Here is a 25,537-nt window from a genome sequence, read left to right as displayed (position 1 = left end):
ATATATGATAACTTCTTAAAGATACAAACAAACCAAACCCATTGCCATAGATTACAACTTTTAGCTCCATATAGGACAGAGTAGAACTGATGAATAGTTTCTAAGGTTGTAAATCTTTATGGAAGCAGATTGCCGTATCTTTCTCCTGCATAGTGGTTGGTGGGTTTGAACTGCCAGCCTTCTGATGAACAGCCAAGGGCTTAACCACTGTGCTACCAGGGCTCCTGAAAGATTCAATAATAAAGCACATTTTGTAAATTTTTGTGTAATATTTTATTAATGTTTTTATAATCAATTTGAATAGCTATGTATTTTGATGGAGTCCTGGTGTGGCACTGGACTGCAAGGTCAGTATGAATCATAAGGTCAGAGGTTCAAACCCTCCAGCTGCTTTTCAGAGACTCTGTACATTGTTGTTATGAGTTGGAACTGACTCTCCATGGCACTTGTTAAGTGATGTCACGTCGGTTCTGACTCATAGCAACCCTGTGTAGAGTTTACGAGGCTTTATATCTTCACTGGAGCAACAACCCTAGTGCTTACCATATGAAGCCACCATGCTCACCGACTGCACTTCACAACATGTATATTGATAGACTTTGGTAACTTTAGGTTTTGACTAAAATTGTTGTTAAGTGCTTTCGAGTTACTTCCGACTCATAGGGACCCTATATGGGGTTTCCAAGGATCGGCTGATGAGTTTGAATCACCAACCTTGAAGTTTAAACTGATGTTGTGGGTCTAGTGCTATATCCCACAGTGCCACTCCAGGACTCACGTATATTATTACTTATGTTTCTTTGTTACATAAATGAGTGTATATAATTAAGAATATAATTGCTATTATATTCTTGCAGTGCACAGCCACATGTGGACATGGGTATCAGGTGCGTGCTGTTAAATGTGTCAGTGAACTCTTTAGTGCAGTGCTAGATGACAGAGAGTGCAGTGGAACCCGTCGGCCAAGTGACAGGCAGGTAAGCCAGCTTCCTCTTATAAACACAAAGGAGAGTTTTGATATAGGAGATTTAAAGATGTGTTAACATTATTCCCATGTATGTTTTTCCACTTAAACTTTTAGACCATAAAAGCCTGTATGTGTGTGTTTGTGTGTGTGTGTGAGAGAGAGAGAGAGTCATAAATAAGAGAGTGTGTGTGTTTATTATTTTTGGTTTTGTAGTATTGGGAGTTATTTTTGTAACTCTATGTATTCTAATGTGGTACTTTAGCATAAGCACTGAACTACTAACCACAAGGTTGGCAGTTCAAACCCACCAGCTGCTCCTCAAAAACCATGTACATTAATTTCCATTCTTTGACTTATAGAAAGTTGATATCTATTATTGTGACTATCTTGAACCTCAAAGGTGTGTTACATTTTTTAAGGCATCATTCTATGTTTATTCAAAATGTTTCTGGTTAGTGATATTTCAAAGAATTATTGCTCTTTTCCTTTTCAATTGTCATACAGAGCGATCCACACTTTAGGACTCAGATTCCTAGTACCTACTATTAGTACTCGACAGTACTTTGTGCTTTTAATATAATTTAGTATGACACTGTTTTTGAATTAGGCATGTGGGAGAAGAAATGAAGTATAGGATTTGTCAGAATGATCATTTAGTTGATATTTTACAGTATCTTGTTTTCTTTTGAACAGGACTGCATACTTACATTGTGCCCTATTATTCCTAAAGTTGGAGCCACTTCATTGCCTGCTCTTCCTATGGAAAAGATAGCACAGTGGCGATATGGTTCTTGGACCCCAGTAAGTGACTTCCTTTAAGAGATGTAACATTTCTATTATGTGGTTTTTCTTAAGAGACTAGAAAAATGGTTGCTGCAGATGTTGAAGATTAATGTATGCATTTATCTTCAGTTAATTTGATGGTGTGAAAAGAAAATGGGTGTACAATCAGCTTATTTAATTAACAAATCCTGCCCATACCTTTCAAGAGCTCTAGGACCCTGGGAAACAAAATTAAGTTTTCTGAGTTTGTTTTATAATGTGAAAAATGAGGACAATGCCATAAGGTTGCTATGAAGAGCAGTCCCTATATTAAGCTGTTGTCAACTTCTCTTTAAGCTACAGTGCTAATTCCCTAGGCTTGTTGTTGTTAAGTGCCGTCGAGTTGATTCTGACCCATAGCGACCCTGTAGACGGTTTCCGAGGAGCAACTGGTGAGCTTGAACCATTGACCTTGCAGAGTTCAAATGGCTTTGCAGTCTGGCGCATTAACCCACAGCGCCACACCAGGACTCCAATTCCCTAGGCTACAGTCACAAAATACCATAAATAAAATGGCCTGTAAGTACAGGGACGCATTGCCTCACAGTTCAGGAGGTTAGAAGTCCAAATAAAGGCCTTGGTCTAACTGACTCCTTCTGAAAGCTCTCAGATAGTAACTGTTCTGAGACTCTTTCCTCACTTCTAGTAGCTCCAGCGCTTCCTCAGCTTCTGTCTGTGTTGTCACATGGTATCCTGGCATGCCTTTCTCTCGGTATATCTTCTGTTTTGAAAGGACACTAGTCAAAGGACTTCTGCTGTGGTCCTGTAGGACTGCTGACTTTAAGGTCAGCAGTTCAAACCCACCAGCTGCTCCTCAGAAACCCTATACAGTGTTGCTATGAGTCTGAACAGAGTTGACAGCACTTACTAATATAGTCATAGGATCAGGACCTAGCCCCCTCCGATATGACTTCATAATAACCTAACTGATAAACTCTTAAAAGACAGGATCATTCATATTCATAGTCATATGTACAAGGGTTAGGTCTTTTACATATTGGGGGGGGCGGCGGGGAGCAGCGGGGAGACACCATTCATTCCATAATAACTACCAGCATCTTTTACTTATTTTTCTAAACTGACAGCTTTAATGTATTGAGTATGTTTTGCTTTAATCTTTATGGAGAAAATATATTTTAAGCTTTAAATATTATCTGAATATTTTAATTACAGGATTCTATCTATCATGTTATTAGTTCTTTCAATGTTCGTTCAGCATGCCAGATAATATTATTTAACTATCTTAAGAAACCCCTATTTAAAATGTTTTCCAGTATCTATAATTCTGCCAAATAACCATTTCAAGAACTTGAATGTTTCATCCTTACTCAAATATGTGAAATTTATGATCTAAACTGATTGGGATATTCATTAGCCCAGTCATTATTTGAGTAAGACAGCATACCAGATAATATTATTTTTAATTAAAGTTTCTCCAGAAACTTGATGTTTTAGAAATCTGGGCAATAGCCCTGGGGTAGGAAATGGGAGAAGTACTATGTAACACCTTGGTATGATGATTCTCTTGTAAGTGCTCCGTGTCTTGTGGGAGAGGCAATCAAGCTCGCTATGTAAGCTGTCGTGATGTTCATGATGGAATAGCAGATGAATCATACTGTGCTCACTTACCCCGACCTCCTGAAATAGCTATCTGTTTTAGCCCTTGTGGAGAGTGGCAAGCAGGGAGCTGGTCACCTGTAAGTATTCTTAAGAGAGAAAAGGAAATGAAATTTTCAAATATAATAATTTAAAATAATACGAATGGAGTACCTATTACATTATAAATGTTGGGTTCATTTTTTACCAGTGTTCAGCATCCTGTGGCACTGGAAAAGCAACTCGACAAGTTTTATGCATCAACTACCATCAGGCAATTAATGAGGATTACTGTGACCCCCAAGTTCGCCCTTTGATAGAACAAGAATGTAACATGGCAGCATGCCCACCCATGTACGGCCACTTTCCTAGTTCCTCAGAGCAGCCAAGCCATTCATCAGGCAGGAATTTTCCATTAACTCACAAACCTGAAGATAATCCATCCAGCAGAGGAAACCAGTGGAGAACAGGACCGTGGGGATCAGTAAGCTGTTATAGAGTTATATTGTTTCATGTAATTTGGTTATATTATAGCCTTGTAACTGATATGTATTTAATAGTGTCAAGTGCATTAAATGTTAAGCTTATCTGAAAATCAACAGTTGAAATCCTAAAAGTATTATAAAAATTTATGGCACCAAGCATCCTTCCCCCAACACTCTCTACTCATGGGTTCTATAATTCACTGCAGTGGCCACACAGAACATACTCAGTTATGGGGTTTAGTAGGGAAGTTAACAGGTTACAATCCAAGCTCAGAAATGCTCAGATCACAGTTGTTCCTGTCAGGATAGCCCCTCCACAGCCATGCCCCCAGGTAAGCCTCTCTCTGCCTGTTAACAAAGTTATTGAAGGCTGCTGATAAATGCTCACAGGGCACACCACTCCAACATAGGCCTCAGCCTCTAGCTCCATGGGTCAGCAAACCTAGCTCCCCAATCAAGTGGCTTGTGATGCCCCATAATGCAAGCAAGCCTCCTGCCCAAAGTCACTCAACTTTACTTGCTTCATGTGCTGGGAAGCCCATTGCTCTATCTCATACTCTGGCTCTTGATTCTGTGCTGCTCTCCCTGTGCCACTCCTCTGGTGTCACAGATTTCTGTCCCTGGTAGCGGAGGCTCAGTGCTTAAAATATCTCTCACATCCAAAGGGCACACTCCACTCCTGGCTCTTCTTCTTTGAGATCCCACCCTCCTGGTTCTGAGATGGCTTATGTTATACCCATGCTAGAGTTTCAAATTCTTGCAATTTATAGTGAACGCTGAATCATATCATCCTATCAATATCTTCTCCCACCTTTTCTTACCCAGACCCATCAGGAAAAAGTAGTTTGGTGGGAGTCACAAAGAGACATAGGAAATTGTTAGCAATGCTTGAAAGATACTACAAATTCCTATAGCTCTGATTGAATTATATACTAATGTGACCTAATGATTATAAAGTAGTATACTTAAAAACATTCTGATTAGAGGCTTCTATAATAAAAACAAAAGAAAACCTAATTTTATAGATAAAACTACAAATGTTTATGGAAAAAAAAATCAAAGCCAAAAATTACTAGTGTAGCAATATAGTAACTGGCATAAAATCATAATAAACTGTAAAAGGTACAATTGTAGTTCATATTTTACTGCAGATTAATAGCACAAAATAAAAAAAGTAGCAATGTAAAAGTTAAGTAACTTAGCATTATCTTTTGTTTTCTGTTTCTTACTAATGGTACCTTAACATTAGAATTCGTTTTCCTTTAACACTCAGAACAAGGGTGGAGAAACTATTTTAATCAACAAATTCTACGGTGTTTCCATTAACAAGTGTTTTGAAAGATTTTCTTGATTCAGCTTTTGATTCCATTAGTGCAGATTTTAACAGGGAGTTGATTTTTGACCAAGTGACAGAATTGATTTCGTCCTCTCCCTCCCAGTAACTTCCTGATGTGGAAGCTGCAGTCTGTGTGTGTATCTGTGCTTTGTCCTTGCCAGTGCTCTAGCAGTTGTGATGAAGGTCTTCAGCGGAGAGTTGTGGTTTGCCAGGATGAAGATGGACAGAGTGCAAGAGACTGTGCTGTAGTCTCCAAGCCCCCAGAGGCAAAGCTCTGTGATTCAGGACCTTGTCCACAATGGAACTATGGCAGCTGGGGAGAGGTCAGTCATAACATGCCCTAAACTCATGGAGATAATGACTTCTCTTCAGCATTTCATTTTGTTGGGTGATCTGACTTCAATATACTCTAAAGGAAGATTGTTATTGTTTTAATTCCATGATTAAAACCACATTGCTGTAATAGATGTTCTTCACCATGTAAGTCACTCATTCATGATAGATGATGTGAAGGGGCTTTGAAATGTCCTTGGGAAAATTCCATTATCTTTTATTTCTATTTTTCTACAAACTTTTTGAAGCTCCCTCATACTCCAGATTTTTGATATGCTATCCAGTTTGTCTGTGAACTACTACCACCTTTCTAAAATTAGCATGCTATTGTTTTAATTTCTTAGAAACTTGGGATAATAAATACCCAAAGCCCATGTTTTTATCCCACTACTGAGCTATTTATTCAGTGTATCATTTTCTTTAAGTCAAATAGCTGACAAATGCTTATCACTTTCTGCACTCTTCCAGGTATAGGAGATCTAAAGATCATTTTTAAAATTGACTTTATGAATACTAATCCTACTCTTACTGTGGATTTGATTACCTGCACCTTATAATTATTTGTTTCTATTATGGTATGGAAGAGTAAGAAATGAACATTTATATTAGTTTTGATTGATGAATGAAATCACCTAATTAATCAAACATTTTTTTGTTCAGTGTTTTTGGCCCTTACTTCTCCTCTTAGGGATCTTAGAAATCATTGTTTAAGGTGCTAATAGATATTAAATGTGGTGCTGTAGGATAAGCACTGGACTGATAACTAAAGGAAACAGTTCAAACCCACCAGTTGTTCCTCAGAAACCCTATAAGGGTCACCAAGAGTTGGAACCAACTCAACGGCACTTATCAACAATACCAACAACATTTGAATATATTGTTACTCTTTCCAAAGTGAAAGGAAATTTTTATTTCAGAGTGTAGGCATATTCCTTGTGAAAGTGCAAATAAAATGAAGAAATATAAATAAACAAAAGCTGAACCTTTTGGTATATTTGTTCTATATGGGTTGCTGAAATAGGGGGGTTAGACTGTACACGCTGATTTTCAACTTCTGCTTTTATGTAATGTTCATGTATACACATCTTTCAGTGTAAATTTAGATTGATGTTACTCTTTTCCAGAGAGTACTGGGCCCGCTGTAGAATAAGCGCTAGATAGCTAACCACAAGGTCAGCAGTTAAGATCCACTAATCTGGTAGCGTAGTGATTACGAATCGGGCTATGAACCTTAAGGTCAGCGGTTCGAAACTACCAGCCACTCCACGGGAGAAAGATGAGGCTTTCTACTCCCGTAAAGATTTACACCCTCGGAAACCCTGTACAGGGTCACTGTGGGTCGGAACCGACTCGATGGCACTTAACAACAACAACAACAACAGTGGATCCATGGAAGGAAGAGGATTCTTTCTGCTCCCATATAATTTATAGACTGCAAAACCCAACACAGGGTCACTGTGAGTTGTAATCAACTTGATGTTAGTGGGTTTGTTTTGTAGGGACTTTTTGTTCATGACTATTTCAATAGTCATCCACTGGTTGGAAACCAAACTTTCTCTAGTTAATATTTTTTTACTTAATCAGTTTTCTTCCTGACTTACCCTGCCAACAGTGTATTCAAATATATGTATATTTGATATGAAAATTGAATATCTATAGTATCAATTTTCAAATGTTTGTCTATTTTATAAGTTATGGAATTAAAACCGTGCTTTATTGCTTTTAAAAAGACTATTTTCCGAGCCATTTTAGGTTTATAGAAAAACGGTGTCAAGAGTTCACATATACCCCCTTTTCACCTTGCACACTCTGTACTGTTCATATTTTGCTTTAGTTTGGTGTAATTGTTGTGGCTGGTTATTCTCCAAAGCCCATAGCTTACACTAGGGCTTTCTTCTTGTGTACAGACCTGTGGGTTTCAACAAAAATATATTGTTTGTTTCCACTATTACAGTATCGTACAGAATAGTTTCACTGCCCTAAAAATACCCTATACTGTGTTTCTGGATTTTCAGAAAGTCATATTGTTGGAGCCATATCCCATTGCCATAGACTTGATGCTGACGTATAGTGACCCTGTAAGACAGCATAGAACTGCTCCCTAGAGTGCCGAGACTGTAATTCTTTACGGAAGCAGACTGACTCATCTTTCTCCTGCAGAGCTGCTGTTCAGTTCAAACCTCCAAGCTATTGGTTAGCAGCCCAATGCTTAACCCACTGGGCCACCAGGGTGCCTTTGGGACCATATATTGTTTTTTCAGACTGGCTTCTTGGCTTCTCTCACTTGTTGTTAAGTGCCGTCAAATTGATTCCGACTCATATCAACCCTGTATAGGGTTTCCAGTGAGCTGCTAGTGAGCTTGAACCGCTGACTCTGCAGTTCAAACAACCTTACAGTTCAGCATATTAACTCGCAGCACCACACTTAGCAGTGCATTTAAGCTTCTTCCGTGTCTTCTTTAGAGTTTGCTTGTTTGTTTTTTTTTAACTGCTGAATTCCGCGTATAGATATACCACAGTCTGTTCATTTACTTAAGGACACTTTGGTTCCCTCCAATTTGGGAAGAGTAGTGAAGAAAGATTTTACATTCTTGTGAAGGCTTTTATGGGGGTATATGTTTTTCAGTTCATTTTGGTAAATACCTAGGAACATGATTGCTGCCTAGTATGGAAAGACTGTGTTTATCTTTGTAAGATGAACACTATCCTCCAAAGTAACTCTACCATTTGCATTCACACCAGCAGTGAATGAGAGTTCTTAGTTCCTCCACATCCTCACCAGCATTTACTTTTATCAGTATTTGAATTTTATTCATTCTAAAATGGTGGGTGGCACTGTAGCATAAGCACAGGACTGCTAACCATGTGATTGGCATTTCAATCTCACCAGCCACAGCCACTACTTGGAAACCCTATACAGACTTGCTGTGAGTTGGAATGGACTCAATAGCATTTAACAACAATAATAAATAGGTGGATAGTGGTGTCTCAATGTTCTAATTTGTAGTACCCTAATAACATATGGGGGGAGTCTTGGTGTGACACTGTGGGTTAATGCACCAGACTGCAAAGCTGTTTGAACTGCAAGATTGGTGGTTCAAGCTCACCAGCTGCTCCTTGGAAACCCTATCCAGGGTCACTATGGGTCGGAACCGACTCGATGACACTTAACAACAACAACAACAATAACATATGGAGAGTCATGATGTGGTGCTGTTGGTTAATGTGCCAGGCTGCAAGGCCGTTTGAACTGCAAGGTCGACAGTTCAAGCTCACCAGTTGTTCCATGGTAACCCTATACAGGGTTGCTATGGTCCAGAACCAACTCAATGGCACTAAACAACAACAATGACATATGGACACCAGGATTCCTGATGTAGTTCTATAGGATCAGTACTGGACTGTGAACCACAGGGTTGGAGGTTCGAATCCACCAGCTGCTCCTCAGAAACCGTATACAGAGTCACTATGAATTTGGAACATGATGCACTTAACAGCAACAATGACAGATGGAGTCCTGGTGTAGTACTGTAGGATGAACACTGGGCTGTTAATTGCAAGGTTTGCAGTTCAGATCCACCAGCTACTCCTCAGAAACCCTATGTAGATTTGCTTAGAGTTGAAACCAGCTCAATGGCATTTAACAACATGACATACAAAGTTGAGCATCTTGGTTTATTTGTTACCTAGGAAGGAATGTTAAGAATTGTGTGAAAATCATAAAATTTAAACTTTTATTTAGTCTAAACAATATAATTTTTTATTTAAAGCTACATAATTTTGAACTTTCCATTTTTTTTTTCAGTGTACACAAACATGTGGAGGAGGAATAAAATCAAGATTTGTAATATGTCAATTTCCCAATGGCCAGATGTCAGAAGAGCAAAACTGTGAAATTTTAAACAAGCCACCCAGTGTGGCGCAATGTCATGTACATTCTTGCCCTGATGATGTTTCATGGCATCGGGGATCATGGAAATCGGTACGATAGTATTCTTAGACTTTTTGTTTGTCTCACTATGTCCCTTTTACTTTAAGCTCCTTTCTTTATAAATTGTGAAATGCATATCTACATCTATTCTGATTTATTTTTAATAAGATGATTGGCCATGTTGGCTTGTGCTGTTAAATTTGATAGTTTAGAAGCAGTATCGACTCAATTTCAAGTACTGTAACATATATGTATATATAAAAGTTTTATATCTATTTATTTCTTATATGTGAATTTTTAGCTCATAGCACTATTCTAATGGAAATATTTTTCTCCATTACATCTTTGACTTGCCCTCTTATCAATTGTTTTATTATTTACATATGTATGTACTGTTAATACTGTGCATATAACAATGGCAAATTAAGGCTATGTCTTGTTTGATCCTATAACTTTATGTGGCTTTTGTCTGTCAGTGTCTAACAACTGATCCAAAACCAAATAATATTCCTTAAACATTTATTTTTATCATTGTTAAACTCAGTGTACTCTTTGGAATGTGAAAATATTATGTCAAAGAAAAGAGAGAAATTTACTTACATAAAGTAAATTGTTTACAGATCATCAAATACATCGTTGAACATGATTTTTGTAATTTATATATATATATATATATATATATATTCATTTCTTCCACTGTGTGGAGATACTTTGTTTGGGGGATATTTTAATTTTTGTTTTGTATTTGTTTGGAGCCATAGACAAAACTTGTAAATACTACTCATGTTTCTTATCTCCAGCATTTTCTAAATATCCAGTCTTTGAGGAATAATTAATATATACATTACTTGAAATTTACAATTTGATCACCTTTAAGCTTTTAAATCATGAACAGCCACGTTCACTTCTTATAGGTGAAAAACCAGTTTGAGTCTATAATTTATTTTTAACTAATTTTATAAACAGTTCTTTATTTGTAAAATAATTATAGTTCCATTTTATAACCAAAACTTATTGTCTCTGCTTGTATTGCTTTTGGACAAATCAAAACTTTATCCTAAGAGTTGGGTTCATATTTCATGGTCAAGATTTGATGTGGACAAAAGTAGATCAAATTCTGGTTCAAGCTAAAATTCATATAGTCAGTGTGACTGATGATATAAAAATAAAAAACATTTTAATTTTATAGAAAATCTTAAAGTAAAATTGCTTTTTGAGAGGACCATATTTTTGTGGGAAAAAACAAAAGCATATTTTGTCATGCAAAGCATTCAACTATTTACATAACAAATGAAATTATTCCTGAGCATCTACTATATCCTGTGCGCACAATGCTGTAGAAATAATTGGTATATTTCTTGCTCCCATGAAGTTAGGGAGATTTGAATTGCTACAGGAACTCACCATAAAAATGTTATTTTTTGTAGCCATCATGGATTGTTAATTTACTTACTCTTTACTATATGTGTTAATACTTTTTTAATCTTTTCATTGCTTTTAATTTGCAAGCCTAGTTCTTAATGAAATTATGGATTGCCTTCTTGGAATTTTTGCCCCAATTAGAAAAGTAGAATTCTAGTTGCTAATTAGAGATTGAATTGTAATGGCATTTATTTCTGTGGACAGAGATGATGCTCATTACTGCCTATTAGCTAAACTTCAGAATACCTTTATTAATTTGCAAAGAATTAAAATATTTACATTTCCTGCTCTATGCTAGGTATGGAAGTACCCATGAAATTATATTTGAGTTTGATTTCCTATTTCAGACTTCAGCAAACTATGGCTCATGGACCAAATCTAGCCTACTACCTATTTTTATAAATGCATTTTATTGAAGCACAGCCAGGCTCATTCACTGTCTGTGTCCATTTGCACCACAGTGCAGAGTTGAATAGTTGCACGAGACTGATTGACCCGTGGAACCTAAAATATTTGCTATCTGACCCTTTACAGAAAAAAACTTGCCAACCCCTGTTTTATTTGATAAACATGTTAATGCTTTTTAAATCTAACATAAAAATTTAGTTAAAGTTTTAGAATATAAAGATTCAAAGTATTCCTTTTGGATCCGTTTTAGATGTTCTTGATCCTTTTGCATTTTAAAACATCTTAAGTTGATCAACCTTCCTATGCTTTCACTGTAGTACTCTCACAGTGCTCATGTAGTTAGTTGAAATGTATCCAGCACTGTATTCCAATATATTTGTGTCACACTATTTTTATATGTATATGATGTTATAAGTGAAAAAACATGAATGTTTATTAGAGTCCTGTGCATAAATAACTTTATAAGTCTTGCAGAAGAAACAAATGACCAAGAAAACCTTACAAATGACAAAACAGTAAGATAAAAGTACCAAATTCTTAATTGTTTACTACATTTGTATTTCAAAAGGGATTCATTGAAAAATTTAGTCTTTGCACTAGTGGAAGAACTGTGATTTATTTTTTAATAAATTACAGATTCATATTTTTAAGTCATAATAAATTTTTATATCAGAATTTTTACAAACCTATTTATTTACTTTTTACATGTATAAAGTACATATATATCACTAGGTTGTCTTGATTTCTTTTATTGTATGAAGAATATTTATTCCTTAAATTACCCTTTTATATTAAAAGGCGTTAAGGGATCTGATGTTTTGTTGTCAAAACCAGATGCAACTCTTTACCTCTTTCAGTATTACTGCCTATTAGCTAAACTTCAGAATACCTCTTATTAATGTACCAGATTAATACCTTTTCATGGATACCTTTAATGTCAACAGATCCTGTCACTCAGTTAGAAAGCTAAACACATATATGTGTGTATCCACATATATGAATGACATGAAATCTCAAAAAATCATACTTTTCATTGTAAAGCAAAATTAAAATGTGAGGTACTAAAATATTAGAAAGAAAATTGTAAGCATGTATTTTTTTCAATGTTTCAGGCAATCTTATCATGTAATAACTTATAAACATGATTAAAGAAAGGAATAAAATCGTAATCTATGTCTGCTAATTTAATGACTGTATTTTTGTGCTTAATCAATGTGAAATAATTGTATTTTAACTCTTGTTTATTTGACATGTTTTGTGCTTTGCATAATTCATATGTATGTTTTATTGTTACTTGTAGGATCAGCAGTTAAAACACTTTGTCATGAATTACATACTGTATTGTAATGAATGTCTCCTTTCTTAATTAACAAATTTTTACTCTCTTATTAAACATTTGATTTTTGAATAGTGTATGTTTTCATATTCTCACTTAGTATATGTGTAAGCTACTACTATCTTTCAGATAATATTTTTATTGGAAAGAAACTGGCATTGGGATTTGAGTATAAGATTTAATGCTTAGCTATTCATTTTAAAATAGAACATTTTAGTTTTTTTTATATCTCATAAATAATAAACAGTAACTTATGATAGAAAACTAGTTATTAAATTAAACATAGATGTGTGTATGACCATGGTAGTCTGTAAAGGTAAGTGAACATTTTGTTTTTCTATTTTCTTGTCTATATTAAGGGAGATTACATTTAGTATAACTATTTGAGCAAATGCTCTTTAAATAACTATATTAATCTGTATAGAATTTCCTATGTATCAAATGTTATTTAAGAAGTGATTCATTCTATTGGAAAGTTTTTATTCTCTACAATGAATAAAATAATATTTTATAAGCAAATAAAGTATATTTTAGAATGGAGGTATTGAAGATTCACTTGAATAAAGGAGACTATAATATATTTTTCATTTCCTTAAAGATATTTTTCTTATAAAAAAAAGAGATAAAGTTTTTGTGTTTTTAAACTAAAGCTTTCCATTTAAACCCTCTTTATTGTAGTTCTTTGCCCCAGAATTGTCTTTGAGAAAATAAAATGCTCTTCTCTAGCATTGTACAGAAAAATATATATTGTACTAAATCTCTAATATGACAGAATGGAATGCAACAAGCATAAGCAGTGTCAGAAATGAGTATGTGGCAGTGGCAGCACACACCTGGTAAAAGTGAAAGTTGTCACTAACAGTTCTGTGGGAGCCAAGAACACTGAGGGTCTGAATATCGGGGTTGGGATGGCCAACTATAACTTTTACTCAGGGTGAAATTCACTCAGGAAGAAATGTGTTACTTTACTCCTAATGCCAACAGCAGCCAAGGAAACAAGGTATTTGCCCGGAAATGGTTTCAAGGCACTGTCAAGTTCATATTTTGACATTATGAGATGGAGTGTTCCTTAAAAACATTTATAGTAATTAGTCATTTAATTAATTATGGGGTGGGGACGGGGACATGTAAGCATATGAATAGCCTGGAAATCTATTTTATTCTAAATTTATCATGGGCATTTAGGCGTCATGAAGTAGGTGACCTTATGTGTAACATGTAAAAAAAACTGCTCACTCCTGAGCCATCCTTAGCTGTTGTCATATTTGAAACCATTGTTGCAGCCACTGTATCTGTCCATCTCATCAGGGCTTTCCTCTTTTGCTGACACTCCACTTTACCAAGTATAATGTCCTTCTTCAGGGACTGGTTCCTCCTGACAACATGTCCAAGTTACGAGAGACAAGGTCTTTCCAGTCTGGCTTCTGAGGAGCATTTGGCTTCCAAGACAGATTTGTTTGTTCTTATGGAAGTCCATAGTATTTTGAATATTCTTCTCCAGCATCATAATTCAAATGCATCAGTTCTCCTGTGGTCTTTCTTATTCACTGTCCAACTTTTACATGCATGTAAGTTGATTGAAAATACCATGGTTTGGGTCAGGTGCACCTTAGTCCTCAAACTGACGTCTTTGCTCTTGAAATTCTCATATCTTTTGGCACTTAATAGGTTAGAAAAATGCAAGCATTAGTAATGAGGATTGTATGTGATAACAAAATAATTCTGCTAGATTCTAGAAATCCTGATCTAGTTAGGATATTTTCCAACATAACCTGGAAAGAGTGGTGTTCAAAGTCTCTACCATAGGAAAATAGGTTAGTCTGCTTAATTGCAGCCTCCTCCTCTGCAAATGTGTCTTTCATACCTCACAAAGAGGGAGAATGAGGACGATATATAGTGTTCCCTAGATGGGATGCTCTGAAAATAGTCTTGGAGATACCAATAGGCCTTGCAGGTTTGATATATATGACCTAGCAAAAATATGAGTATATTCTTTAATTAATGTTAAGATTTCTAATTACTATAAAGAAGAAAGAGACGTGTGTGTTCATGATCATACTATTAATGGAGTTAGAACGTAGAGTTAAAGATAATTTTAAAGGTTTCAATCTTAAATGGTGTTATACCATATTTTTTCCATTATATTTTTAAGAAAATGAAAATGCTTGTGTTTTATGAAAATTTCCCTGCATTTCCATGAATGATTCTTCAGAATGTTTAAGAATCTCTGGAAATCAATGTAATTGTTTTAGAAGAACTTGTTTGCAGTGTTTCACAATATGGCACTGTTGCTAATACAAGGTCAATGGTTCAGATCCACCTACCACTCCTTGGAAACCTTGTTTTGCTGAGTTGGAACTGACTGGATGGTACTAACAATAGAGAAGTACACATCAAAAAGTGTGTGTGTGAAAATGGAATTAAAAGATAAAAATAAAAAATACAAACTTTATTTCTCAATATAAATTCCATCAAGTTTAAGACACTTTTATAAGCGAATATACAAGCCATTTAGCCTATCCCTAAAGAACTGACAGCCCTGGGAATTTAACGGTATCAATGCAGTCTTTTTTATATTGTTAACTAAAGAAAAATGGGTACCCTTTAAAGATTTTTTAAGTTTAGGAAACAAACAAAAAAAAATCAGGTGTAAAATCAGGACTGTAAGGTGGATGCCTAAAGATTCGAAACTCTCACAAAATTGTCCTTATTTAATGAGAATGAGCAGGAGCACTGTATGGTACGGAAGGGCTGGTGAACATTCCAGGGTGTTGGTGGTGGTGTTTTTTTCAAAATCAGATATTATTTATCATTCTTTGACTCTCAGAAATTCAATAAGTAAAAGGTCTTGAGCATACCCAAAAAACTGTTGTCATGACCTTTGCTTCTTTGCTCTGATTGGACTACTTCTGCCTCTCAGTAAACATTGCTTTGTGTTTTGTCTTTAGGAGTGTACTGGTAAAACCATGTTTCATCTTCTTTTACAATTTTTGTAGTAATGCTTCAGGATCCAAATGCCACTTAAAAAAAAAAAAAATATTCCAGGGAAAGATGTGAAGTGGTGCCCATTGATTGGAAAGTTTGCTCAGCTTTAATTTTTCAGTCAGAATTTAAGCTGAATTGTTTCATTGTTAATCATTGGTCCTCTTCAATTAGGGCACAAACAAAATGAATTATTCCTTGCAAATTGCTGTGGATGATCTGCTGCTGCAGGCTTCATCTTCAGCATAGTTTTATCCCTTTTTAAACTGAGTTTGAAATGTTGCCCCATAAACCATAAATTGTTTTTAAAGCAGCGATGATTTCACCATTCTTTCACCCAAGCTTCACCATAAATATGACTTTTACTGCTGTTTTAATTTTAGCAGAATTCATGTTGCTCTCTGATAGGGGGGTCTTTTCAAACTGATGTCTGTTCTTAGTATAAGTTTATGTTGGTGTAAACAAAAATTGAAATCCATGTATAGTTTTTTCATAATTCACATTTTCCATGAACTTTGTGAAGACCTCCTCATACTAGGAATATGGGCGTTATTGATACTACTAATGCACTTGGTGGTGGTTGTGTGCCATCCAGCCAGTTGTGATTCAAACAATCCTTCCTGTATAGGGTTTCTAAGGCTATAAATCTTTATAGGAGCAGAAAGCCTCATTTTTCTCCTCTGAAGTGACTGGTGGATTTGACCAGCTGACCTGGCAGTTAGCAGACCCAACATGTAATGCACTACAGCACCATAGCTCCTTCAGTACACTTGTTGTTGTTGCTGTTAAGTGCTGTTAAATTGGTTCTGACCCCTAGTAACCCTGTATAGGGTTTCTGAGGAGCAGCTGGTAATCTTGAACCACCAACCTTGCAGATGGAATGGCTTTGCAGTCTGGCACATTAACTCACAGCACCACACCAGGACTCGTTGTTGTTATTGTTTGTTAAATGCCATCGAGTCGATTCCGACCCATAGTGACCCTGTATAGGGTTTCCAAGGAGCAGCTGGTGAGCTTGAACCGCCGACCTTGCAGTCCAAACGGTTTTGAAGTCTGGCACATTAACACACAGCACCACACCAGGACTCCTTGGTGATGGTGGTTATGAGTCGGAGCCAACTCATAGCGACTTGTACAGGGTTTCCGAGGCTGTAAATCTTTACAGAAACAGAAACCCTCATCTTTCTCCTGTGGAACAGCTGGTAGTTTTGAACTGCTGACCTTAAGGTTACCCGATTCGTAACCACTATGTTACCAGAAGACTCCTTAGATATCCCAAAATTTCTTAGCGATTTCATGTGTCAGCTTTCAGTACTATTTTGAGAAAATTACATTCAGGTCTCTATGTAATCACATATTGTCTGGAAAATGCCAAGAAAGATAGATTTCGTTATGATTGCATTGTTGTTGTTAAGTGCCATCAAGTCAGTTCCAACTCACAGTGACCCTATATAGGGTTTCTGAGGATTTATTTTTAATCATATATATCCTTCTGAGTAAAACGCTTTAAGCATATAACCTTATATATCTTTTACTATATATTTGTACATTGACAATATAAACTAATATAAAAATGCATCAATTGTAGATTATATACAAATGAGTATAAAAGGATAATAACTAATATTAAATATGTTTTTTATTTTGAGTGGTAACTTTTCTCTCACTAATCTGTTTTTAAAATTGTGTTACACAAAAATGATACAATATGTTTCCTTAGCCTTGAAAATCATGGTTTACCTCGGTATTATTACAGCAATTTAAAAATGCAGTTCTAAATATAGTTTTTTTTTAATTATTGAAATTTGTCTCTCAAACTTCCATTTTCTATATGGTCATTTAGTTCTTGAAAGGAGTTAAACTTTTTATTTTAAAAAATAAGTTTGAAACAAAGTTTTCAATGATTTAAAAGACATTCAAACAGATTAGAAAACATTGTAAGTTTTAAAGATAAATTTTGTAAGAGTGTTTCCAGTTGATATTTTATTTCTGACAGCAAAGTCACATAATACTAGAACTTTTCAACATATTTCAAAATTTCACCTTCCAGGGATAAATTATGAGAGGTTTTTTGTTTTTGTTTTCCTTTTAATATCTACCATATAACACTTCTATCATTTTCAGAAAAAGTCAGCAAATATGAAACAAGGATATTGTTGTAATAGGAAAAAATTAGTAGGGGCATACTACCCTGGAGATACTTCAGGTTGGTTCCAGATAAAGGGAATATCACAATAAAGTAAGTCGTATGAATTTTTGGTTTCTCAGTGCATATAATACGGATAAGCACTGGACCGCACGATCAGTTTGAACCACAAGGCAGAAGATTCAAGCTCACTATCTGCTCCTCAGAAACCCTATACAGACAGGGGCACTATGGGTTGGAACCGATTCAATATCACTTAACAACAAGAGCAGTGCATGTAAATGTTATGTTTACAGTATATTCTGGTAAGTGTGCACAGCATTATGAAAAATTGAAATCTTGAGAGAATTACCAAAAGGTGAAACAGGCACAAGTGAGCATGAAGTGCTGTTAGAAAAGGTGCTGATAGACTTGCTCCATGCAGGGTTCCCACCAACTATCAATTTGTAAAGAACAACAAAAAACCTCCGCTGCAATATCTGCAAAATGCAATGAAGTGAAACGTAATGAAATAAGGTGTGCCTGTAATTTTATGAGTTTGACAGTTTGGTGGTTTGAAGATAACTAGCAAACTTGCTACGCTTAAAACTAAAATAGAAACCATCCACAGAACCATTATATAGATATATGAAGGAGCTTCAAAAATTGATGGTACAATTCCATTATCTTTAAGTTCCATTTTCTATGCACATTTTGAAGCCCCCTCGTATATACGTATGTAATGTAATTGATATATTTTCCAGAGTGTTCACATGTGAACTGCCAGGGTGCACTGAAAGTGAATGACAGAATGATGATCCACTCTTCTGTCAAGATACAACATCCATTCTGTTGTTGTATGTCACTGATGTATAGTTGTGTACGGGAAAGCTAATTTCTTAAACTATACAAATAGATGTTCTAAATATTATTTTGGCACTCGAGTGAATCATTTTGCCACTTCTGAGATGGAATTTTGAAACACTGTGCCTTAAAGAATCTGATGTGGGATTATAGCAAAAACATTTAGTAACATTTCTAAAGCCTTCAAAATTATTTATAGAATCTGAATGGGAATTATACAGTTTTCTTTTTTTGTAGATGCCATTCTGTGTTTATTGGTTATACTCCTAGATCTTAATACCATACTTAAATTTACATACCCATTAATTCCTTAGTCTTCTAGGCTTCATCTAGGAAAGTTTTATTTGCTGTCATCTTGTATTGTAATATGATCTTTGATATCCTAAAGCACTTATTTTTCTCCAGTGTTAAAACAATGATATTACTAAATAAATATATTAAATTTTGAATATGAATTTAGAAAAGACCATGTGTAGTTTGCAGCATTTAGACCACACTATTTGCTTTAAATTATGGAGCCATAAATACCAGGAGTCTTCACAAAACTGATGAATTGATAGAAAATTGAATGAATTAACCTGGAGGTAACTAAGATTTAAGTTTATTAATAAATAGTGATGACCAATTTAATGTAACCAAATTAAGAATGAGTACAAATTAAGTACTTTCTAATTGTTCAAAAGTTTGGTTCTAAGTTTCCTTATTTTGAACTTCTAATGGAAGAATGGAATCCTGGTGTGTGGGTGTGGTGATGTGGGTTAATGTGCTGAACTGTAAAGTCAGTTTGAACCACAAGATCGGCAGTTCAAGTTTACTAGTCACTCCTAGGAAACTCTATACAGGCTCACTATGGGTCGGAACCAACTTGACCAACTTAACAATAACAACAATGGAACAGGAGACTGAGTGTGTATATCTACTAAAGCATAATGTCCATTTTTAATAGGGAAAACGGTTAAACTCTATCAGACTTTTCATGTATAAAACAATGTACTGAAGTAAAAAGAGCTGTATCATATATTTGTACGAATGAAATAAGACACACTTTTTGGTAGATTGTTTATTGGATCACATATTAAGGGCTTTATTTGATTTTATGAATTTCATACAATTGTTACCTGGGTTCGAAAGTAATCCTCTTCGGTAGCTTTGAACTATTTTGAGTCTCTCTGGGCTTACGCCATTTTGCATCTGTGATGCAAGAAATCTTGGAAGTTTTAGAAGTTAAAATGAGCAGAATAGTAGCCACCAAATTATAAAAAACCTCATTCACACATCTACAAATTTGTCCATAGATCAAATGATTTGAAATTCTTGAAAGCCAATATTTATCAGCACTTAGCTAGATATTATAAATCACTAAAGATGATGAAGAATGGCAAACTGCACTTTAAGGACTTAAATAATGAGCATATGAATTGCTGTAACAAGGCAGAAAAAGATAAATGTCATGGAAAGTCAGAATATGTATAGTCAGTTGGAGAAACTGGTAAGAATGTGTGACTGAGAAAATACCAGCTTAAGCCATGATGAATTTGAGAGGGAAAGGAGGAAGCAATAAGAGATGATCTTGAAAAATCCCAGATCCCAGAAAAAGCACTCAATTTGACTGGTAGAGATGGTTTGTGAGAGTCAACACATGAGCTTGAAAATAGACTTACAGTGTAAGGCATAAACCTGTCAGAGAAGGAAAAGCTATAGGATAAGCACTGGACCAAGGTCAGTTTGCACCGCAAGGCCGGCAGTTCAAACTCACTAGCTGCCCTTCAGAAACCATATACAGGATCACTATGAGTTGGAACCGACTTGATGGCACTTAACAACAACAGACACAAAAAAAGCAACAGAAAAATGGCAAGGTGAAAATGTGATAACTCTCAAATATGGAAAACTTGTGAGACCTGGAAAAACTAGGCAGCCCCATGCAGTTCCAACTCACAGGTTTCAATGACTAAGTTATATTGAAGAGGACTGCTGCGTACTATGTTTAAGAGATTTAGAAAATTACCTAAGTATAGAAAAGCCACTTATTTTTTGAAGTGGAATTAGAGCTCTAGTTCAGGAAAATTAACAGATAATTCTCATAAAATATACGCAAATAGATATTGTAAGAAAGTAGAGTTGGAAAATCTACTAGACTTGTCTAAAAGTCTTGGGAATGATTCAGCTGTTCATAAGCTATTACCCACAACACTCAAATGTTTGTAGGTAGAGGAGAGATTGATGAGACTATCCTTAGTCAAAATGTACAATGGCATCTGTAGATAGGAGGGAAATATGTACAGTTTCTGTAAAGTGGATAATTTTGAAACCGATGAAGTTTGGGCTCAACGTGTAAAGCTAGGTCAATAAATCAAGAAGTCAATGTGAAAGCATAGGTTTATAAGCTACAGTGCCAACGGTCCATTTGAAGGTCCAAACCTGACTTTGTGTTAGATTGCCTCACATAAGGAAGTAGAATTTTTACTTTGCTAAGAAATATAAACCTGCATGTCCCAAAAGAATTTGAAGATTGTGTTAGATTGTCTCATATAAAGGAATGTAATCTTGACTTCACCAAGACAAATACAAACCTTTCTTAAAAATATAAATATATTCAAATTTATAGAAATATAAACATTTGCTGAAAGAATTTGAAGCGATAATTCCCATAGCCCACTGACACATTAACTATTAAATCTATCCTAGATCTTGTAGAGATGAGTAAGAACTGTGGTTTGAGTCTAGACTGCTATTTATCTGAATGACTCAGCAAATTACTTATCTCTTAGATTTCATGTACTGAGCTGCCTTAAAAATATACATTAGAATTAAATGGAGTAGTTAGGTAAAGGGTCTGTCATAAGACCTCATACTTAAAAAGCTGAATATATTTTGCTTATCATTATTTACCCAATGATAGATACATATCCTTTTCCTCAAGAATCTCAAAATCCAAACACAAAAGCAAAAACTAATAACACATCAACCAGAAAATGATCCAATTAAGTGAGTTATTCTAGTATAGGAAAAATCAATTTGGACTGGACTTTAGATTTTTTTAAAAGTAACTTTGATGGAAATACAACAGTTACGCATAAAAATGTGAAATTAAGGTACTGTTAAGTGAATTTTCCAGTGATCGTACATACCTGTGTAGGCTGCATCTAGGCCAAGAACATTAGTATCTCAGACATTCCTTATCCTCCCTAATAATCATTGTCTCCCCATATATTAAATATTAAGACATCAAATATTATAGATAAGTTTACATGCTTTCAAACTTTCAATTAATTTACATAATTTTCATAATTACATTTGTGATTGCCACAATGTTGTGTGAAATAGTAACTCTTCTTTGCTATCTAGAATTATATAAATATACCACAGTTTATCTGGTGCAAATGGTTAAGCATTCAACTACTATCTGAAAGGCTGGCAGTACGGACACATCCAGAGGTGCACTGAAAGACAAGCATGAAGGTCTGCTTCCCAGAGGTCACAGCCTTGTAAACTGTGAGCAGTTCCACTCTAAACCCTCGGGTTCACTATGAGTCGAAATTGACATGAGGACAACTAAAATCAGCTATAGTTGACAAGCATTTGAGATTGTTTCTAGTTTGAGAGTTAAATATTTTAACCTTTCTCATATGTATCTTTTGGTAAATGTGCATGTGAGTATCTAGTCATAAGTTCAATTATAGGATCATAGTATATTCCACCAACTTCTTCAATCTGAAATTGGTCAAGCATTTAATCAAGATGCATTGATAATTACTGGTGATTGGAATGTAAAGTTGGAAACAGAGGAGGGATCAGTAGTTGGAAAGCATGGCCTTGGTAATAGAAACAATGCTGAAGATAGTATGATAGGATTTGATAAACTTACTCATTGCAAACACATTTTTTCAACAACTTACATGGCACCTATACACATTAACCTGGCCAGATGGAATACACAGGAATCAAGTTGACTACATCTATGGAAAGAGACAGTGGAGAAGCTCAATATCATCAGCCCAAACAAGGCCACAGTCAGACTGTGGAACAAACCATCAATTGCTCACATGAAAGCTCAGGATAAAGCTGAAGGAAATGAAAGCAAATCCAAAAGAGTCAAAATATGACTTTGAATATATCCCACCCACTTGAATTTAGAGACTATTTCAAGAAAAGATTTGATGCAATAGACATTAATGATGGCCAGAAAAGTTGTGGGATTACATCAAGGACATCATACACGAAGAAAGCAAAAGATCATTTGAAAGATAGGAAAGAAAGAAGAGAAAAACAGATATCAGAAGAGACCCTCAAACTTGTTGAGCATAGAGCAAGCGAGAGAAACTGGAAGAAATGAGACAAAAGAACTGAATAGAATATTTCAAAGGGAAGCTCAAGAAGACAAGTAAAGTGTTATAATGAAATGTGTAAAGACCTGGAGTTAGAAAACCAAAAGAGAAGAAAATGCTCAGCATTCTTCAAGAAAGAATTGAAGAAAAAACTCAAGCCTTGGCTTGAAATATTGAAGGATTCTCTGGGCAAAATACTGAATGATGCAGTAAGCATCAAAAGAAAATGGAAGGTATACAGAGTCACTGTTCAGTGTTCAACCATTTCAAGAGGTAGCATATGACCAAGACCCAATGGTACTGAAGGAAGAAGTCCAAGCTGCACTGAAGGTATTGGTGCAAAACAAGGCTCTAGGAACTGACAGAAAGCATACTCTACTCTTCCAACGAAATGATTCAGCACTGGAGGTGCTCACCCATCTTTAACAAGAAGTTTGGAAGACAGTTACCTGGCCAACCAATTGGAAGAGATCCATATTCCCATTCTAAAGAAGGTGACCCAAGGAATGCAGAAATCACTGAAAAATATTAATATTACATGCAAGTAAAATTTGCTGAAGATTATCCAAAAACAGTAACAACAATACATCAGCAAGGAGCTGCCAGAAATTTAAGTTGGACTCAGAAGAGGACTTGGAACTAAGGATTATCACTGCTGATGTCAAGTGGACCTTGGCTAAAAGCAGAGATTACAAGAAAGATGCTTTATGGTCTATTGAAAGGCTTTTGACTCTATGGATCATGACAAACTATGGATAACATTACAAAAAATAGGTATTCCAGACACTTATTTGTGCATATTTATTCATGAGGAAACTATACACAGACCAAGAGGCAGTTCAAAAAGAACAAGGGGATACTGATGATCTAAAATCAGGAAAGATGTACACCAGGGTTGTATTCTTTTACCATACTTAATCTGTATGTTGAGCAAATGATCCAAGAAGTTGAATTATATGAAGAAGAACGTGGCACCAGGATTGGAGCAAGACTCATTAACAACTTGCAATATGCAGATGATACAACCTTGCTGACTAGAAGCCAAGAAGACTTAAAATACTGATGAATATCAAAGATGCTATGGATTGCACCATAATGTAAAGAACACAAAAAAATTCTTACCACTGGGCCAATAAATAGCATCATGATAAAGGAGAAAAGATTGAAGTTATCAAACACTTCATTTTGCTTGGATCCATAATCAACACTTATGGAAGCAGCAGTCAGGAAATCAAATGGCATATTGCATTAGTCAAATCTGCTGCAAAAGACCTCTTTAAAGTGCTAAAAGATATCAAGTTGAGGATTACAATGGGCCTGACCCAAGTCATAGTATTTTCAGTAGTCCCATAAAAATCTATGCATTTGAATTATAGTGTTGGAAAGTATATTAGAAGCACCATGTACTGCCAGAAGCAGAAACAAATCAGTTTTGGACAGAGTGCAGCCAGAATGCTCCATAAAAATGCGAATGGGGAGACTCTGTCTCTCATTCTTTGGATATGTTATTAGGAGGACCAGCTGCTGGATAAGGGTATCGTGTTTGGTAAAGTGGAGGGTCAGTGAAAAAGAGGAAGGCTCCCAACAAGGTGTATTGACATAGTGGCAGCAACAATGGACTCAAATATAGCAATTGTGAGGATGATGCTGTTTCATGCAATGCTTTGTCCTATTGTGCATAGGGTCACACTATGAGTCGGAACTGACTCAATGGTACCTAACAGCAACACCAACCACAAATGTTAAGTGTAGAGGAAAGAGATTGGAGTATGGTGGGGTGTGGTATGGGAAAGGTTCCTTAGGAGTTGAAAAGATTATTTTTTGATGAATTTTCTTTTACCTGAGTTAACTTTGTTAACTTTTTTAGAGGACTCAATTATCAATTTGGTATGTCAGTAAAGAATTCTATGAATGGAAATTAGAACCCATTCAGAAGCAATAAAGTTAAGATTTGCAGGAAAAAGTTTGTAAAAGCAATTATGATGCTTACTTATAAATTATAATTATAAAATAGCTATTTAAGCAGATGACTGACAAATTATTTTTGAGACAAATTTTAAATAGGATGCATATTAATTATTAATAGTAAGAAATGTTGCTGTAAAATAAATTAGTTCCAAAATACAAATGTTGTTGTTAAGTGCCATCAAGTTGGTTCTAACTCATAGCAACAATATATATGGTTTCCTAGGAGAGGTAAGGAGCTCTGGTAGCATAGTGGTTACGAATCGGGCTGCGAACCTTAAGGTCAGCGGTTCGAAACTACCAGCTGCTCCGCAGGAGAAAGATGAGGCTTTCTACTCCCGTAAAGATTTACACCCTCGGAAACCCTATACAGGGTCGCTATGGGTCGCAACCGACTCGATGGCACATAACAACAACAACAACAACAACAACAAGGAGAGGTTGGTGGGTTTCAACTGCCAACTGTGTGATTCATAGTCCAGTGCTGATCCTACAGCACCACATGAAAATACTGTAGTAAGCAGTCAGATTTCTTGTAGCTAGAACTTTGGTACAATCAAGAAAGTTGTGTGAAGTTGGCTTGCCCACGGTAGAACCATGATTATCTATAGCCTTAGTATTTTTTTCTCCCAGACAC

At 35.6% G+C, this 25,537-nt stretch overlaps 1 protein-coding gene across 1 annotated transcript in view; it reads left to right on the top strand.

Moving 5' to 3' along the window:
• ADAMTS20 (ADAM metallopeptidase with thrombospondin type 1 motif, 20) overlaps positions 1-25,537 on the top strand; it is a 246,227-nt gene that overhangs the window by 139,062 nt on the left and 81,628 nt on the right. The window contains exons 23-28 of the mRNA XM_006865315.1: positions 858-977; positions 1,661-1,768; positions 3,322-3,486; positions 3,597-3,869; positions 5,368-5,529; positions 9,345-9,521. Coding sequence (XP_006865377.1) covers positions 858-977; positions 1,661-1,768; positions 3,322-3,486; positions 3,597-3,869; positions 5,368-5,529; positions 9,345-9,521 — 1,005 coding nt within the window. The remainder of the gene's footprint in view (positions 1-857; positions 978-1,660; positions 1,769-3,321; positions 3,487-3,596; positions 3,870-5,367; positions 5,530-9,344; positions 9,522-25,537) is intronic.

Source organism: Chrysochloris asiatica, unplaced genomic scaffold, assembly GCF_000296735.1.
Source record: "Chrysochloris asiatica unplaced genomic scaffold, ChrAsi1.0 scaffold00077, whole genome shotgun sequence".
Lineage (NCBI taxonomy): Eukaryota > Metazoa > Chordata > Mammalia > Afrosoricida > Chrysochloridae > Chrysochloris > Chrysochloris asiatica.
The sequence above is the reverse complement of the archived record's forward strand: the minus strand, read 5'-3'. Positions and strand labels throughout refer to the sequence as shown.